Source organism: Pelophylax lessonae (genome assembly GCF_965119305.1).
Source record: "Pelophylax lessonae genome assembly, chromosome: 2".
NCBI lineage: Eukaryota > Metazoa > Chordata > Amphibia > Anura > Ranidae > Pelophylax > Pelophylax lessonae.
Window position 1 is genome coordinate 154079935 of NC_138769.1, and position 20001 is coordinate 154099935.

The 20001-nt window shown below is 43.4% G+C and overlaps 1 protein-coding gene across 1 annotated transcript in view; it reads left to right on the forward strand.

The window, feature by feature from the left end:
- RPA1 (replication protein A1) overlaps window positions 1-20001 on the forward strand; it is a 165039-nt gene that overhangs the window by 43850 nt on the left and 101188 nt on the right. Inside the window, exons 5-6 of the mRNA XM_082246769.1 lie at window positions 5696-5784; window positions 18681-18767. Coding sequence (XP_082102895.1) covers window positions 5696-5784; window positions 18681-18767 — 176 coding nt within the window. The remainder of the gene's footprint in view (window positions 1-5695; window positions 5785-18680; window positions 18768-20001) is intronic.

The window sequence follows — 20001 nt, forward strand, 5'->3', positions numbered from 1 at the left end:
CTCTCCGTTTTCTCACTGGCTTGGAATGCCTGTGATGCAAATGTGAGGGCTCTCCTTCACCCTTCTCTCCATTTGAGGTAGGATGAAACATTGGAGGAAAATTTTGCTGATGAACAAGAGAGCTGTTGTGGGCATGCCCTCCCAGGGGGGAAATCTCAGGGTGCAGGGCGGTCTCCGACACGGAACAACGTGGTGGACTTCCTGGCAGGTGTGATTTACACTAACCTGAAGTTACTGCTTCTGGAATCCTTTTCCCCTAACATCAATGCTTTTAAGTAGTGGTGCACCGAAATTTCTGCAACCAAAATTTTTGGCTGAAAATGGGCCTATCCCATTTCGGCCGAAAATGGGTCAAAGGTGCCGAAATGAATGGCCACCGCGAGGAAGGGGGGCGCAGCGCAGGTTTCAAAAATCTCGCCTCTCATTGATGTCACTACGAATACTATGTGTATGAACTAACACACCAGGCGGGCGACGAGCGGCCGCTAATGGCTATAACTAAGTGAGCTCTTCACTTCCCTGTCCGGCGGGTATCTCCGCTGACAGGAAAGTGAAGGGCTCACTTAGTTAGAGCTATTAGCGGCCGCTCGCCTGCCCGTTGTGTTAGTTCATACACATAGTCATCGTAGTGACATCAATGAGAGGCGGGCCGCTGGCTAGAGGCAGGATTTTTGAAAGGAAGGACAGAGGAGCAGAGAGTTACCCTGCCTGTGACATGGAGGTGCCGCCTTGCAGGAAGAACCAAGCATGTAAATCCCACCACAAGTAAGCAAATTGCCATCATATGGGGGGAGGCGCGCTGAGGCGAGGTTAATTACCAATGGTATTTGTATTATGCTGAATGAGGGGGTTAATGTATTCCCACTGATGCATTAGTGACTGACCAGTGGCAGTTAATTAAACCCCTTTGTGCTGCATTAGTGCAACCATTAGCAGTGTCAGTGCAACCAGTGTTAATTACTGGTCGGTCTAATGCATCAGTGACCAGTGGCAATACATTAACCCCCTCATGCTGCATAATACAAATACCATTGGCAATTAAATTAACCACTTGTCAACCCGTCACAGTACATATACTACGACAGGGTGGCAGCTACAGGTGTACATCGCTGCCTGTTTCTGGCGTATGCCCCTGTTCTATCTATTTTAAAATCATTTGGGGGAAAAATTCATTCTCGGTTTCAATTTCTGCCAAGGGCATCCTGAATTTTCGGTTTTGGCCCAGAATTTTCATTTTGGTGCATCCCTACTTTTAGGTCCTCACAGATGCCAAAGTATCCCAAGTCCTTTCCAGTGCATTCTCACTTGCAAGAAGGTGTAAAAAAAAAAAAATACTACAAATGTTGTTCTCATACTATTTTCTTTCCAGATTAAATAAATCTTATGCCTTTTTACTAAATATTTCCATGGAGAAAGTCTGTCAAAATGTCTGGCGTACTCAGGCTTAGTCTTTGATGTGACACAAATGATGGTATGGTGTCCGCTGGAGAATTGCTTGCCTCTTCTACCCCAGACGGAGTCCCTGAATTCATTAAAAGTCCCTTGATTAGGCCTGCATAAGGGTGCTAAGGAACCTGGTAGCTGCCTTTTTGATGAGGTACCCTGGACCCAGTTTCATCCCAGAGCTCAGCAAGTCAGTATCCTTAGACCTGATAATGCATCTGACTCCCAAAACAAGATAAGGCTTCAGAATGGTGGATGTCCATCTTTTTGGGGTCTTCCCATTAGGGTGCAATCTAAAAATGCCACTGCTATGGAACACATCTGTCATTAGAGGAGTAAGAAGTCACGCTGCTTAGGAAAAAGCCAACCCGATCTTGTCTGGGCCAGAACTGTATGCCCCTGCCCTCTGTTTACATTTCCTATGTGCAAAATTTGCAGGTGGACTTTCTCAGCCATGAGCAGCTTTCAATCTTGGATAATGTACCTTTCCCCTGGTGTTCTCAGATTTGTTAGTGGGGGAGGCCAAATTTGGCTCTCAAATTCAACAAACTGAACAGGTTTTTGTCCAGAATCAGGGATCTTTGGGCATTTGCAATAGGTGCCCTGGTGGGTGACTCCTTTAGAATTGGTTTTGCCTAATCTATGCCTGGCCTCCACTGCAGTTTCTTCATCTGTTGCACAGGCTTAAAGTGGAGGGCATTCTAGTGATTCTGATTACACTGGCTTGTCCAAGAAGAAAATGATATGCATATATCGTAAATCTCTTGGCATATGAGCCATTGGCTCTTCCAGGTCAGCCAGTTTTGATCTTAGCAGGGTCCCATCCTTTGTATCCGCTGGCCTTGACAACATGACTTCCCAACATCAAGTCAAAGTCCTGAGGGATAGGGGTGTTTGATTCCATCATTTCTGACCTCCAGGAAGGTGTACCGTTATACATGGAAATCCTTCTGTAACTGGTGTGAGGCATGCAGGTTTCATCCCTGACAGTCCAAGATGGCCACCTGAGCAGACACGCTTTCTGGAGCTCTGCTGGATAAATCCTGCTTCTGGGCATATACTTGCCCTATTCGTGTCAGTTTCCTGCCCTGATGCGACGCTGTTCGTCTGGAACGGCCCCTGGACGTGGAAAGAAGCTTAGTTTTCCTCTGCTTGCTGAAGTGCAGACTCCATCCCCTCTTGCAGCTACAGCTCGTGGCGCCACATGGCGGTCTCACATGGCATCCCAGACTGACACACCGGACCCTGATTCCTCCCCCCAGCTGGGCTTTGCAGATATTATGGCAGCAATTGCCAATTGTCAGGCCACGCTCACTGCTAAGATTGAAACGGTACAGCTGGATGTGGGACTCCTAAGGCAGGATATAGATAAGCTCAGGTCACGGGTGTCTGAGACGGAGCAGCTGGTGGGCCTGGCTGAAGACACCATTGCAGAGCATTCCATAGCCATCCGCACTCTGCAACTAAGCTGAAAGCAGTGGACTACAAGGCAGATACAGAGAGAACCGTAACAGACAAAATAATCTGCAGGTTGTGGGGCTGGAAGAGGGAGTGGAGGGTAATAGCCCTACTACATTTACTGAGGATCTATTGTAAACTATTGCCTGATGCTCAATTCTCTGTTTTATACTGTGGGGAGGGGGCACCTCGCACCTTTATAATGAGGCTACTTAACTTTCGGGACTCTGATGGGCCAGAATCCAGGGAGAGGTGTGCTACCAGAGCAGTAAGTTGCTTATCTTCCCTGATTACTCCCTGGAGGCTCAGAAGCTCAGTAAGTCCTTTGACCAAGTTAAAGCTGCTCTGCAGGCCCACAATATATGCTACAGTGTCCTGTTTCCAGCATGTCTGCAATTACAAGATAAGGAGACGGTTCATTTTTTTACCCCCCAAACCCCCCCCCCCCCCCCCCCCCGAGGCCTCATCTTGGCTTGGCTGGATACCCTCCCGCCACATCGCTGACCAGAGAGGGCACCAACTACCTTCAGGATAGTGTCCGGCTACTTTTGCTTCCATGTGGAGGGTCTACTCTTCCAGCCTTTTTGCACAGTTTGGCTGATTGCAACTTCACCTTAAGCTAGTGCCCCTGCTTTGGCAGGAGTTTGATTACTTAGTTCTGCTTTTAATACAGCGCTGCTATTTACTTAGGTTGGCTGCATGGCCTGCTGCATATAACCCCATACTTACTTGGGTCCTTTAAGGCCCTAGTCCTCAGGGCCCACTAACAGGCCAGGTTTGCAAGATAACTGAAATCCATCCCAGGTGATATAATTTGCTGCTCAGTGATTGCAGTACTCTAGTCTGCATCTCCCCAAGGTAATACTTTAAAATCTGGCCTGTTAGTGGGCCCTGAGGACCGGAGTTGAGGACCACTGCTTTAAGGCATTTCCCCAGAAGACATCATTATCCTTGTTTGGGTGTTATCATACCAGCATCTCCATGGATATCGAGGTGTCTTTTTTTTTTTTTTTTTTTTCCTTTTGTGGGTGAGCAATTTTTCCATTAGCTCACGTCCCCTACCTTTTTTTCCTTTCAGACCTGTTGTCTGCCAGTTTGGGATTATGCACTCCATGATTGGGATGGGGTTGCAGGGTGGGGGGGAGGGTTCTGCCTCAAGTGGTGGAATGGTTTGGATTATGTGTCATTTTTACGTTCTTGCCTTTTTATGTTCTTACCCAATGTGGTGCTTTATTTACGTGCATGTACTTTGTGTTCTGTTTCACGGTAATGCTTGAGGTCGTTGCTCATGTGTCTGTCTACTTTTACCTGCTGTCTGGGTCTGGCCAACAGGCCTGTTGTCCCTATTCAATTAACCCCTCATGTCCCAGGTTAATATCTCATGGAACCTTCGGAGCCTTAACTCGGCAGTGAAGCGTTCCCTCGTCTTTAAATTTCTTCAAAGACATAGTCCACAAATAAGTATTTTACAGGAAACTCCCCTTCAGGGATCCAGGATTAAGGGTCTTAGATGGCCATGGGTGGGGGAACACTATCGTGCAACCTATTCTAGTTATGCCCGAGGGGTCAGTATTCTGGAAAGAAAGTCCTTGCCGTTCCAACTATTGGAGTTGTGTACGGATCCGGGCAGCGGGTATGTCATATTGCATGTGTCTATTTATGACAGGCCCATGGTCATTGCAGGCATCCATTTGCCTCCCCCCTGTTTCTATTTCTCAATTGAACGATGTTATGCTGAAAGTGTTAAGGTATTTTTGTTGAGTGAGGAAGGCCATAGTTGAGAGGGCAGGTTTGAAAAGACGCGCCTCTGGCCGGCCGCCCGCCTTTCAATGATGTCCCTACTACTGCGATCTGCATGAATGAACGGACACTCCGAGCGGAGGGAGCGGCCGCTAATAACTGTAACTATGTGAGAGCTTCACTCCCCTGTGCGGGTATATCCTCTGACAGGGAAGTGAAGCGCTCACATAGTTATTAGCGGCCGCTCCCCCCGCCCTCCTGCCCGGAGTGTCAGTTCATTCATGAACATCGTCCTGCTGACAGGGAAGTGAAGTGAAGGCTCGCATAGTTAGTTATTAGCGGCCGCTCACCCACCCTCCCGCCCGATGTGTCACTTCATTATTGCACAGATCGTAGTAGTAGTGACATCACCGGGAGGCGGGTTTTTGGCCAAGGGCATCCTGCATTTTCGGTTTCGGCCCAAAATTTTAATTTTGGTGCATCCCTACCTTCTGTTTACTTGTGATATGGAAAGGGTAGTTGGCATCCATCTGCATAGCGCTGTTATCCATGTTTCAGATACGATTTTGTGTCAATCAAAAAATATTTGTATATGTTGATGTAATGTTTCTGTAACCGAAACATTTTAACATGACTACTTTAATAAATTTAGATTGATTTTATATTCATTGACTTTTTAGTACTACGTGCCAGTAAAGTCCATACCACTACATTTCCCCTTGACAAGACACTATTCAGCCAACTGACACAAATGATGGGGCACCATTTCTCCCACTGACACCAAACTATGCCTCCCAATGATACCATTGATGCGGCACTACCCACCCCCCCCCCCCCCCATACCAATTGTGGCGATGTTTACTCCCAGTGTTCCCAGGAAAATTTCCTGTCCTACTGGCCTTAGACCGGCCCCCTGAATTCTGAAGGACAGTAAACTGGCCCTTTTGTTTAGAAAGTTTGGAGACCCCTGGTTCAAAGGACTACAGCCATTATTTGGGGATTGGTTATAAATTTGGCTTCAATGAATTAATGTTATTTAATCCTTTACTTTCAGACGTGTGGTCATAGTAATGGAGATGGAAGTACTGAAGGAAGCAGATTCAGTTAATGGGAAGATTGGGAATCCTCAACCTTACAATGATGGTAACAACATTATTTTATTTTTCTTTAATTTGTAGGTATAGTAAACTTCTTGGTCTATTTAAATATGTCCACATTATTTCAAGTGGCTTTTAACATTATTCATACATTGATAATGCTTAAATTACCCTTCATCCTTCGTTATGCCTAATTAACCTTAATCATCTTAACAAGAAAGATTGGGATTTTTATACTATTAAGGTGTATTTGGTAACATATATAGCAATGCTGATAAACAACATGTTACTATAGTTTTTATTGTGCAGGGCTAAATAATTGGATTCCAGTGGAATATTTAATCTTGATAATTTCTTTTAAGCTATATAAAACTATTGCGTGTTTATGCGCCTTCAGACCACCTCCCTCCGATTTTGTTTTTCTTTTCTTCTTCTCCTTTTACCCTCTTTTAGTCTCAGTTCACACTACGGCGATCCGACTTAGGGGGCGACCTGTGAAGTCGCGTGCACCGCGACTTCGGCGCGACTTGCATGGACTTCAAAAAATGAATGTCTGCAAGTTGCTCCAGGTCGCCCCGAAGTAGTACAGGACCCTTTTTCTAAGTCGGAGCGACTTGTGTCGCTCCTTTTAGAACCGTTCCTGTATTATACAATGGACCGCAACGGTGCACGACTTGTCAGGCTGATCAAGTCGTACTGGTGTGAATGGAGTCTGTTTTCTTATTTGGACTGTTTACACCAGTTAAATGTTGCTCTGTATAAAATGCCCGTTTTTTAACCCCTTCGCTCCTAAGGGTAAAACAAATCGAAATGCCTAAGCACAATTTTGACATGTTAGTAAAACTGTACATATCATCACAACTACTTTGTGCATCCAGGTGGATTATACCTTGTTTTTTTAGGACAATTTGGGCTTTAAATTTGTAGTAAATAGTAATGAATATCTCCTGAACCTTTTTTTTTTTTTTCTTTTGGTAACTGGCCCAACATAGTAAGGAAAATCCTTTTTTTTTTTTTTTTTTTTTTAAATTTAGCTGTATTTTTCTTGTTACTACCATAACCTACCACCAAAGAACAACCCCAAACTTCTGCTTTCGACGATGGAAACAAGACCACATACAGTAGATATAAAAAGCCTACACACCCCTGTTAAGATGCCCTTGCAAACTGACAGATTTGGAGTGTTTTTGCAGAGAAGAGTGGGCAAATATTGCCAAGTCAAGATGTGCCATGCTGATAGACTCCTACAATAAAATGAGTGCTGTAATAAAATCAAAAGGTGCTTCAACAAAGTATTAGTTTAACCACTTGCGGACCACCTCCTGTATATTTACTGTGGCACTCAGCCGCTTACAGGCAAAGCGATGTAGTACTACGTCGCGCTACTGCCCCCGCTTGTTCCCTGCTGACCCAGCGTGTGCGACCGGCGGCTTCGATGGCCGCTGGCCACTCGCGATCTCCCGCAGTAGTGAGAGAAGGACAGACTGATGATGTAAACACAGCCGTCTGTCATTCTCACTAAAGTAATCACAGAGGCTATGCGATCCTGCTATGTAGGATCGTATGGCACTGTGATTACATCACAAGCCACGCCCCCCCACAGTTAGAATCACACCCCTAGGGACATACTTAGCCCCTTGATCACCAGTAAAGTTAACCCCTTCCCTGCCAGTGTAATTTTTACAGTAACAGTGCATAGTTATAGCTCTGATTACTGTAGTATGTCACTGGTACTCACAAAAGTGTCAAAAATGTCAGTCAGGGTCCGGTCTGTCCGCCGCAATGTCGCAGTCCCGCAAACAAATCGCAGATCGCTATTACTAGTTAAAAAAAAACCTAAATCTCACGTAGTTAGTAAATGCAATAACTTTTGCGTAAACCAATCAAAATACGCTTATTGCAATTTTTTTTTTACCAAAAATATGTAGCAGAAAACAAATTGGCCTAAAAATTTTAAAATTTGGATTTTTACATTTTTTTTTTTTTTTTTTTTGGAGAATTTCAAATAAAAAAAAATTTGAAAATTATTTTTTCAAAATTGTCGCTCTTTTTTTGTTTATAGCGCACAATAAAAATCGCACAGGTGATCAAATACCTCCAAGAGAAAGCTCTGTTTGTGGGGAAAAAAAGGGCGTCAATTTAATTTTTGGGTACAGCGTCGCACGACCGCGCAATTGTCCGTTAAAGTCACGCAGTGCCGAATCGCAAAATAGGGCCTGGTCTTTGAGCAGCCAAATCCTGCGGGGCTTAAGTGGTTAAGGGTGTGCACACTTGTGCATCCATAATATTTTAGTTTTTATCTACTCCCTCCACCTAAAAGATTTCACCTGACATTTAAACAGCGGTCTGTATACTTTTTATATCCATTGTATGTATATGTTGTGGTTTGTACCCGTAGTACATCCCAGAAGCAATAGTGGGAACGTTGCTTTATTTCATTTATTTTTTTGTCTTCCCTAAAACACACTAACAGTAACTCACTGATGCTAATTTTAAAAAATCCTGTTCAAAATATTCTGACCCTGACCTTGACCCAAACACTATTTTTTTTAAATTTATTTTCAAACACATTTTTTCTTTCTGCAAGGAACAAGAAAGATACATTGTATCCTTACAGGATGGTTAAAAAATCTTGTTATTCTAGAACCAGGATAGCTAAAGAATAGTTGTTAGCTGCTTGCATTAATCACATCACATAATACAATGTGTAATAGAATATTTAAAACCTCTTGTCGCGCTTAATCAGAAAGTGCATACAAATCCTCGTACATAAATCTCCCTAATGTGTAAAGTGCATTTGACAACATAAAGTGCGAATGTGAATAAAAACTCCATGTGATATTACATGAATATCAACTTTCCTAATCCAATATAATTGTCCAATATATCCAATTCCTGAAATATCTTTCCACATCAAAAAGTGCTGGATGCAAGTATTCACTTCAATCCTGCAAACAGGAATAATATCCACTCTTCTAGTTCCGTGTCTGCATGCTCTTTAGTATTCCGCATACAGTGCTCTTCACACAATCACACGATTCCCAATCAGTTGCTCTTAAAGTGATAAGTCTCGTTTAAAAAAAAAAAAAAAATTAACAAAAATGTTATACTTACAACTCCTGTGCAGTTGGTTTTGCACAGGGCAGCCCGGATCCTCCTCTTCTCGCATCCCTCGTTGCTGCTTCTGGTCCCTCCCTCCTGTCGAGTCCCTCCACAGCATGCAGCTTGCTATGGGGGCTCCCTAGCTGAGCTGCAGCTCCGTGTGTCCATTCAGACACGGAGCTGCCCCCTCTCTCCTGATTAACTGACTTTGACAGCCGCAGGAGCCAGTGGCGCTGTGTCTCAGCCAATCGGGAGAGAGCGTATTGGATGGCCAAGGGACTGGTGGACATCACTGGATTGAGATGGGCTCAGGTAAGTATTAGGGGGTGCTGGGGGGGTTGCTACACCTAAAGAGTGCACAGAATGCATTAAATTAAAAAAAAGTTCTGACTTTACAACTCCTTACACTGTAATAGCTCAGCGAAACCTCTAAATCAGGAACAGTATGCCTTGACATTGTTTTAGTTGCCCCTCCCCTTGGATGTGGATGTTGGGATCACTGGGCTATTGCAGTGTCAAGAATTTACAATGGCATTTGTGCAGGGAGAGTGGTGCGCTTTAAGCACCTAACAAATGTGAGTAAATGAGTGTAAATAAGTTTTTTTTTTTTTTTTGAAAGATAAGTACTTCTGGCATGTTTCCTGTGTGACTGCCATGGAGGAGTAATAAGGAGTGAAGGAGTAACACTGCTGAGTCCCATAGGGATAAATTGCGATATTTGACTCAACTTAAAGGCCTTTTTTTTTTTTTTCTTTAAAAATAACAAACATGTTACACTTACCTGACCTTTGCAGCCCAGATCCTACTTTTCTCGGGTCCCTCGCTGGCTCTCTTGGCCCCTCCCTCCTGTCAAGTGCCCCCACAGCACGCAACTTGCTATGGGGGCACCCGAGCCGAGCGGCTGCTCTGTGTGTCAATTCAGATGCTGTGGTCTCAGCCAATCAGGGGGAGAGTCCCATACGGCCGAAGCACTCGTGCACATCGCTGTAACGAGATGGGGCTCAGGTAAGTATTAGGGGGTGCTGGGGGGCTGCTGCACACAGGTTTTTATCTTAATGCATAGAATGCATTAAGATAAAAAAATCTTCTGCCTTTACAACTACTTTTAAGTGAGGAGTTGTAGTATGTGAGGTGAGAGCACGACTGATGCAGATTCACGGGAGATTGTGTGAAAAGCACTGCATGTGGATTACTAAGGAGCACGCAGACCCAGAACTAGAAGAGTGGATATTATTCCTGTTTGCTGGACTGAAGTGAACACTTGCACCCAGCACTTTTTTGGTGTGGAAAGCTATTTCATGAATTGGATAGATTGGACTAATTGGATTTGGAAAGTTGATATTTAATATCACGTGGGGTTTTTATTCACTTATGCTCTCTACATGGTATGTGGATTTATGTATGAGGATTTATTTTTATGTACTTTTTGACTAAGTGCAGGACAAGATGCTTTAAATATATTGTATCCTCCTCCATTCACAGGGGAAAAAAAAGGGGCGGGCTTCACCGTGACTAATCACTGTGATAGCCAATCCAAGGCTACCACAGCGATCAGGTGACCCGAGATTGGGAGATCTGGGACCTGGTCATTAGTAGAGGGCTCTCGATTGAGACCCCGGTCTCTGTGCTGGGATCACCCTATGCGGCACACTCCAAGCACAAAGGGAGAAACGCATATATGCGGCCCCATGTAAAAAAAAGCCCAGTGCAATGAGGCTGCATATATTACGTTGGCAAAGTAGCAAAGGCTCTTCTGCCCCTCCAGTGCTTCACTAGACCACTGGGCTGTGGAGGGGGTTTGCAGCGGCCTGCTCAAGCTTAGTTTTTATGCTGAGACCCTAAGCCAACTGCTGGTCGGGCATCCTGGCGTCTCCCAAAATTGTTGGTATCTCTACAGAACATGGACTGGCTCTGTGGCTTTAGTGGATAGGGCGCTTTTCTCTGCTGAATCTGGGTCACAGGAGTGCAGAACTAAGTGCACTCCGGTGATCCATAGGAGAAGTATGGCCAAAAGCGCTTTGACCATACTTCTCCTTTAATAAATAGGAGAAGGGTTTAACACTCATCAGGTTATTTTTTTATTTTTTTTTCTGTTTGTGTCCAGCTGGAGAGATTTCCCTTTATTTCCAAAAATTGTTGGCTTTACTCCCACTAATTCTGTGACAGAAAAAGTGGTAGAAAATCCAAAAATAACTAGTGGGGATACAATCTGAAAAATCTTACTTGATAAAAGGTCTAACCCTTTACATACTTTAGTTTGCATAGTTGCAAAACCTTCAGTTTCAAGGAGAATCTGATGTCTTTTGCCCAGATTTCAAATTTTGGTGGGAGAGCTCAATTGCATGAAACAAACCATTAATGTATTTTATTATTTAGCACATTTGATACCCAGATTGTGAGTGGGGTGCTGCAGTGTCTGTTCTACGTATTTTTGGTTCACATAGCACAGGATTATATTTTTCGGTGGCACATGAAACAAACCATACCTTATCCATGAAGAGTTTTTATGACATTATTTAAAATTCTGCCATGCCTCCACACAACAAATATTTGTGCTTGCCCTGAATCTATGTACTTTTTTGGAGCCAAGTAAATGAATTGGAGGTAGGCATAGACGTTTGCCATGTGGAAGGGGCACTGATGGACAATATGGACATCATGGTCTCAGTTCAGCTAAGCTCCCTCCCCACTGCTGCAGCTGTCACACAGACAGCACAGAAGCCAAACAGATTTATTCTGGGTGGGCCCCCCCCTCTTCCCAGTGGGCAGATTCATAGCAATAATATGTTGCTATTGGCCAAAGAATCCACCCACTGCCTGCTTTCAGTCTTAGAGCCGTCGCTTGTTGTGAAGAACCTCATTCTTGAAAACCAATGACAGGTGGCGAGGGAGTAGTGGCAAACATGCCCCTACTGTTTCACAGCTTACAGAGACAGGCACTCTGCCTGTCTCTGTGTGCCAACTAGAGCTGCATGATTCTGGATAAAATTAAAATCACTATTTTTCTGCTTGGAATAAAGATCACGATTCTGAAGAACTTTTTTTATTTTAAAGATTTATGACCCCTAAACATTAGGTTATCAAACAAACAAGATGGCAATAAAGTCCTAATACTCATTAGTCAAATTTAAAGAAATGTAGTGAAAAATAATGTAATGTGTAAAGAAATTTAAAAAAAAATGCCATTTGGTTGTGTTGGGGTCTTTTTTGTACTTGCCGATGCCAAATACCGATACCGTCCAACTTTTTTTTTTTTGTTTACACTTCAGCCGGCGGCAGTGGTACACAGCATTGAAAAGTTATTTTACTAATGAAATACATTTTTTTTTCTATTTTGTGCTTTTTTTTCCATGTGAAACAAGTAAATATATGTTAAAAGGTGTAAAAATATTATTGAACAAAACAAACAAACAAAAAAATAGTTTTAATTTATAGTTTTTAAATGAGAAGTAAAAAAAAAAAAATTCAGCAGGAAAATAAATGGAGAAGGAGTTGTTAAGTCTGATTAGACAAACCATTTAATAAAAACAAAATAAAATGTATTTTCTCTTTAATTTTTTTTTTCTTTATTTATTTTTTCTTTACAAGGTTGGTTTTAACTAACTTAATTTGCTGACCGAAGTTCATCCCTTTAGAGTCGGTTCACACTATGGCGATCCGACTTAGGGGGCGACCTGTGAAGTCTCGTGCAGCGCGACTTGCACGGACTTCATAAAATGAATGTCTATGCAAGTCGCTCCAGGTCGCCCCGAAGCTTTTTCTAAGTCGGAGCGACTTGTGTCGCTCCTATTAGAACCTTTCCTGTATTACACAATGGACCGCGACGGTCCGCGACTTGACAGGCTGACAAGTCGTATTGGTGTGAACGGGCTCTAAATCTGTAGATGAACAAAAAGGATACATTGTTTTGATCTTTCAGCGGCTAAGCAACGTTGCTGATAAACATTGCTGCCTGCTTTTTTTTTATTTTATTTTTTTGGACAGCTGTGAGCAAGGAACTGCTTTGTACTTGTTACATGAATTGTGGAAATAGTAAATTAAGATCGCGTGGGGGGTTGAATCAAGATTGCAATCTTTTAATGATTAATTGTGCAGCTCTAGCGACCAACTTAAAATTGACTTTAAAAGGGAAGTAAGACCCCTAAATTCTGCACACTTTGGCGGTATGGCTTTTTGAATCTTGGCCATGATCTTTTAAAGAGCCACATCACCAGAAAGTTGTGCACATGCTTCCCCCTTCATTTTCTCTGCCTTGCCTTGATGAATATTGCTAGAAGTGGATAGGTTACTTGAGGGAGGTTAAAAGGTTTTTTTTTTCCCTTTGACCTAACCAATAAATGTTGTTTAAATATATAGATCCATGGAGGAACCATGTAATGGCTCTTGTCTTCCATCTGCTTTTCCATAAATAAAACTACCCACTTTCAAACGACTTACAAACTTGTAGTGACTCAAGATATTTGCCACCTGTTCAGAAAACAATTTAAGAACCTATTTTACAAGTTAGAAAAGTCAGCTATATGCTGGGAGTTTTGTTTTCCAGTAGTATTCCCGCTATTCTTTCTGGCAGTTTAACGGATGTTCTGTATTGATTATAAACCCCACGATAACTCATCTGTGATTGTGCTGTCTGCGTATTATTGCATCTGTTGCTCTCAGCCATCTGTTAGCATGGGACATGTTAGAGGAATGTATCATTTCATGTATCTGCTTTTTGAAATGGAACATGACGTTGCTTGCTGACGTGTTTAAACAGTCCATTCTGAATGTTAGTCGTCTTCACTTTCAGCATCCTTATGCTTATCCTAATAGTGCTTTATGATATCAATGTTTTTTTTAAGAGCAAAGCATTTCTAGAGAAACTGTATATTCAACAAGCTGTACTTACGGTTTATTCACATACGGTTAAAGTTGGAGTACACCAGATTAATATTATTTGCATATACTTTTATAGGTATGTATGGCACTTATAATTCTTTTGAAATCTCCGTTATACCCACCTCACCGCATCCTGTTTGAGTCAATAGGGTTTTTTCTTTTTGCAATTTGCATGTTCGCTATGGTAAATTGTTGGTGGGAATGAGACTGTGTATACAATATGGCTCTTGCTTTGTGCAAGAATTGCCCCCCCCCCCCTTTTCTCAACAGCAGTATACAGCAGTCTTGTGACTTTTATCAGTGTCCAGCCGAGCACTGGCTAAAGCTTTATAGAAGGAGTTTTCATTCTCCTCCAACTTTCCTATGAGGCTGCATGACCCCTGAGCCTTTGTCTAGACAGTGTTGATTGGCCCTGTGCGGATCACATGCAGCAAAAACTCTCTAGCAATACACACTAAACAAAGTATTTGCAAAGCACCGCCAAGGCTCTGTACTATCAGCAGATGGATTGGGGACAGTAAAAGAAGGGGAGGCTCAAAGACAAGATCAATCAGCCTTTTTATACAATGCAGAGGATTAAGCCCTTAAAGCGGAGTTCCAGCCATTTACTCACCTGTCCAACGGTCCAGCGATGCGGCCGCCGGAAGCCTCGATCCTCGCGCCGGCATCACTGCTGTGGGCACCCGGCTGTTACAGTTTGTGGCTTCACAGCCGGGTACCCACTGCGCATGCGCGAGTCGCGCTGCGCGCCGTGATTGGCCGGCAATCTTCTGGGACCTCTGACGTGTCCCAGAAGATTGCAGGGAGGGAGGGGGAGAGGAGAACTTCCGCTCAGGGCGCCGCGGCGCTCCGAGCGGAAGTGGGAGCGGGTACCTGTCAAAACTAGGTACCCGCTCCCCCCCAAAAAAAATGACATGCCAAATGTGGCATGTCGGGGGGTCAGGACTCCCTAAAGCGGAAGTTCCACTTTTGGGTGGAACTCCGCTTTAAGTGCCACAGGGAGTATAATCAGCATTATTTACTGCATATAAAGACTGTTAACAAAACTGATTTTACTGTTGTGGGTTTAGAAACGCCTTAAAGCGGCTCTTCAGTCATTTTTTTTTATCTTTACATTTATGCAATCCTCTGCCTTTTGTTGTTGTAACATTTTTTTTCTTCCATTAAATACCTTTTACAGCCCAGTCCTTTATCGTCTGGCCATTAGCATAGACATCATGCACAGCTCTCTCTAACTCATGTGAGAGTTTTGCCAGCAAGGGAGGGAGGGATTAGTCATAGGAAAGCAAAGATCTGGAGGGGGCTGGATGAGGGCAGAGATAACCGGAGACTGCAGAGATCTATGACTATTCATCAAGAGAGGAGAAATGTGCAGGCAAGCAATTTGCGTGTGTGTGTGTATGTATGTATGTATATATATATATATATATATATATATACATATATATATATGTATATATATGTGTGTGTGTGTGTGTATATATATATATATATATATATATATATATATATATAATCTCATAAAAGTGAGTACACCCTTCACATTTTCGTAAATATATTTTATTATAACTTTTCATGTGCCAACACTGAAGAAATGACACTTTGCTACAATGTAAAGTAGTAGCTTTTATAAACAGTGTACATTTTCTGTCCCCTCAAACTAACTCAACACACAGCCATTAATGTCTAAACCAATGGTAACAAAAGCGAGTACACCCCTAAGTCAAAATGTCCAAATTGGGCCCAATTAGCCATTTTCCCTCCCCAGTGTCGTATGACTCGTTAGTGTTACAAGGTCTCAGGTGTGAATGGGGAGCAGGTGTTAAATTTGGCGTTATAGCTCTCTCTCTCATGCTGGTCACTGAAAGTTCAACATGGCACCTCATGGCAAAGAACTCTCTAAGGATCTGAAAAAAAGAATTGTTGCTCTACATAAAGATATATAAGATTGGCAAGACCCTGAAACTGAGCTGCAGCACGGTGGCCAAGACTGTACAGCGGTTTAACAGGACAGGTTCCACTTAGAACAGGCCTCGCCATGGTCAACCAAAGAGGTTGAGTGCACGTGCTCAGTGTCATATCCAGAGGTTGTCTTTGGGAAGTAGACGTATGAGTGCTGGCAGCATTGCTGCAGAGGTTGAAGGGGTGGGGGTTTGGCCTGTCAGTGCTCAGACCATACGTTGCACACTGCATCAAATTGGTCTGCATGGCTGTCGTCCCAGAAGGAAGTCTCTTCTAAAGATGATGCACAAGAAAGCCCGCTAACTGCTGAAGACCAGCAGACTAAGGACATGGATTACTGGAACCATGTCCTGTGGTTTGATGATACCGAGATAAACTTGTCAAGGGTGTGTGGCGGCAACCAAGTGAGGAGTACAAAAACAAGTGTGTCTTGCCTACAGTCAAGTATGGTGGTGAGAGTGTCATGGTCTGGGGCTGCATGAGTGCTGCTGACACTGGGGAGCTATAGTTCATTGAGAGAACCATGAATGCCAATGTGTATTGTGACATACTGAAGCAGAGCATGATCCCTTCCCGTCGAAGACTGGGTTGCAGGGCAGTATTCCAACTGTTATACAAGCTGTACAATCACTACTTTACATTGTTGCAAATCCAGGAAGTGAAAAGTCAGCAACTTCAGCTGCCCACAGTTAAAACGGCTGCAGCAGGGAGATTTCTGCAGCATATTTGGCAAGTACAGAATCACAGTATATGTAAAAGAATATGCTAAGTGGTTGGAGGGAATCTTCAGAATGGCAAGAATGTTTTTATTACAAATTATGTGAGCATACTGTAGCCATGCACCATGTCCTTTTAACTTTCAAGTTGAGGAAATTGGAAAGATGATGCTGGACCCGTAGGCTTGTTTTACTGGTATTGTCATTTTAAGATATTACTGTTGGTATAAATAATCTGGTTCCTGAGTAGGCGGCTTCTATACCCCAGAGGATCTCCACAGTCTCCTTGGCTTTTAGTGGGATGTAAATAGAAATTGAAATTGAAGCACCACACCACTGCTAATAGGCCACATACAACTTTTTTCCATTAAAGTTCAGGGGTGCAATTCAAAAAGTATCTAAATAAAATTTTGGGGGTTCAAGTGCCCATCTTATCAGGGCCTGACTGGCCCGCTCCGAAACAAGCTGCAGACTTTTGCCTGTGCTTTTAACCACTTTAGCCCCAGCCCTATTTCGGACACTTTTTGTTCACAAGTTAAAACCAGTATTTTTTCCTAGAAAACTACTTAGAACCCCCAAACATTATATATATTTTTTTAGCAAAGACTCTGGAGAATAAAATGTCGGTCATTGCAAAAATTTTTGTCACGCGGTATTTGCGCAGCGGTCTTTAAAACGCCATTTTTTTTGGAAAAAATTTGAAAAATCACATTTCACTGCATTTAAAAAATACTAAACAGTAAAGTTAGCCCATTTTTTTTGTATATTGTGAAAGATGATGTCACGCCGAGTAAATAGATACCAAACATGTTACGGTTTAAAATTGCGCCCCCCCGTGGGATGGCGACAAACTACGGTCAATAGAGATCTCAATCTGCGACGCTTTAAATTTATTTAACGGTTACCAGTTTAGAGTTAGAGTGTAGCTCTTTTTTTTTAATTATTGCCCACGCTCTGGCGATCGCGGCGATACCTCACATGTGTGGTTTGAACAGCGATTTCATTTGCGGCTCGACTTGCGTATACGTTTTTTTTTGTGCGCGAGCTAACGGTGACGGGGACGGCTAAATTTTTTTTTTTTTTTTTTTTCCTATTTATTTTTTCTTTTTTTTTTAAACTTTATTACAGGTTTTTAAAAAAAAAAAAAATCTGATCACTTTTATTGCTGTCACAAGCAATGTAAACATCCCTGGTGACAGCAATATGTCGTGACAGGTACACTTTATGGAGGGATCGAGGGTCTAAAAGACCCTAGACCCCTCCACTACACTGCCCTGTATGCAAAACGCCGAAAACGGCATTTTTGCATACAGCCGTTTTTCAAATCTGCCGCCTTTTGCAGCACAGTAACCCGGACGTGACGTCATGGACGCCGCCTCCGGGTTACGTCATCGGAGACCCGATCGATGCCGTTTCCGGCATTCATCGGGACTCCATCCAGCCGGCGGACGTGCCGGCTGGGTGCTCGGGGCTCCCGGTGGGACGGTAGCCCCGAGCAAAGCCGCGGGAGGGGGGGACGTCCCCTCCCGCCCCCCCGGGTAACGATCGAGCGGCTCCCGAGCCGCATCGATCGTTACCGACGGAAAGCCGACCGTCGGCTTCAAACAACGGTACCGGGATGATGCCTCTAGCTAGAGGCATCATCCCGATATAACCACTCAAAGTCAGCCGACGTAGAGGTTACGTGACTGGTAGTAAAGTGGTTAATTTACTCTGAAAGGGATACCAGTGTAGGTCCAGGTTAATTCTGGTTTGTTCACTTTGTTGTCAGTCAGGCCCTTATGAGGGAAACACTTGGACCCCCGAAACACCCTGGATACTTTTTTAAATTGTATCCATGACCTTTTATGAAATAAAGTTGTATCTGAACCTCTTAGCGGTGGTGTGGCAGTTTAATTACAACTTTCAAGTGTCTGACATTCGGGGACAATAGAGGCGTTGGCTTTTGTTCTTTTATATGATGATGGGTTTTGGGGTAGGGATTAATAACAGCTTTGAGTAAAGACCAGAATGGCTCTGAAGTAAGGGGAAATACTTTTTGCTACTGCAAAAATATCCCACTTGGGAAGACTTCCTCTTTTATTCCTGTTCTGGGGCCAACTCAGAATTTTGGAATTCTCTTTATTTTCAGTGCTTTTGACATTGGTCACCAAGACAAATGGAGAGGGGGAATTACCCCAGCAGGGACATAAATGACAGTAAAAACCTGACAGGAATGCTAACATTTGACTGCTGTATGCAAATAAAAAACAAAAATTGCTTTATAATGCACACTGTTTTTCAGGCCAGACAGCAGCAACCCCAGCAGCTCCGGCTTCTGTTCCTGCTCCTTCTCCTGCTCCTGTACAGAATAAACCAGTTCAGAACTCAGGTGAGTGGCATTTAGTAGTATAGCTGCACGTGTATTGTTAAATAGCGTGTGCGTCTTTATTTATTTATCTATTTATTATTGAATGGTAATAAAGAAGTTCAAAGTAGGCCCTGGAGTCTATAGACCAGGTTGGCGAGCTCGTGGAGCGAACCTAGGATGGCCGCCTCAAGAGACACGGCCACATTAGCCCTAATCCTCCACATCGCACAGGATGGTGTAGAGTGGATCTTGCCAGTCTGGGGAGAGCACCCCCCCCCCCCCCCCCCCAAATGTTCCAATACACCTGTCAATTTCTTTAAAGAAGGAAATGGGTATCCAGGTAGGGCAATTACGGAACGCATACAAAAATTTGGGGAGAGACCATTATTTTAGGTTTATGCGTCACATGAGATTCAACTGCAAAGAAGCCCACGAGTCACACTTTGACCAAAGTTGGGAGAGTACCGGCAGCAAATTTAAGTTAATAAAAAAAGCTGGTCTATTCCCGCCGTACCTGGACACCCAAGTACAAAAACTGGTCAACCCAAAGTAACGGGACATGCACAGCTGCCACCCGTGCCTGGGGGGTCTAGGGGGAATAGCATTTATTTTGACCAATTTATTACGAGAACTGTCCGAATTCATTAAAAAGATCCAGAGCCGCTCTAAAGGGCCATAAACACTATAAGATTTTCTGAAGACTTTTTCCTTCAGATTTACCTTTTCTATGTAGCGCAAGGGCCTGCCAGATTGCATACAAATTGAAAGTGTTTAGGTTTGACCTCATATTATATGGTTTTGTTAAGTCTAAACGAAAAAGTATTCAGAAAACCGTATAGTGTGTATGGCCCATTAGAGACGCATCGGCATCCTGGAGATGGAAGAGTGCGTCTACGTATAAAGAATTTGTTTCCTCCAGGGGACCCACCTTTAATTCCTTTACCAAGTCGGAGTCTCGAATTAAGATGGGGAATGGCTCAAAGGCCAAGGCAAAGAGGGCAGGGGATAGAGGACACCCTTGTTAAGTACCTCTCTGTAGTGGAAAAGATGCAGACCAGCTATCATTTTAAATATGGCCTTTGGGAGCACAATACAGCATGTGTAACCACTGAAGGAACTTGGGCCCAAAACCCAACGTCTCTCACGGGAATTCTCACTCCACTGGGTCAAACACCTTTTTTGGCTTGACGATGACCCTTTGTCCACTATTTGCATGGGAGACTGAAAGGGTGAGAAAGAGGTGACGAAGGTTGAT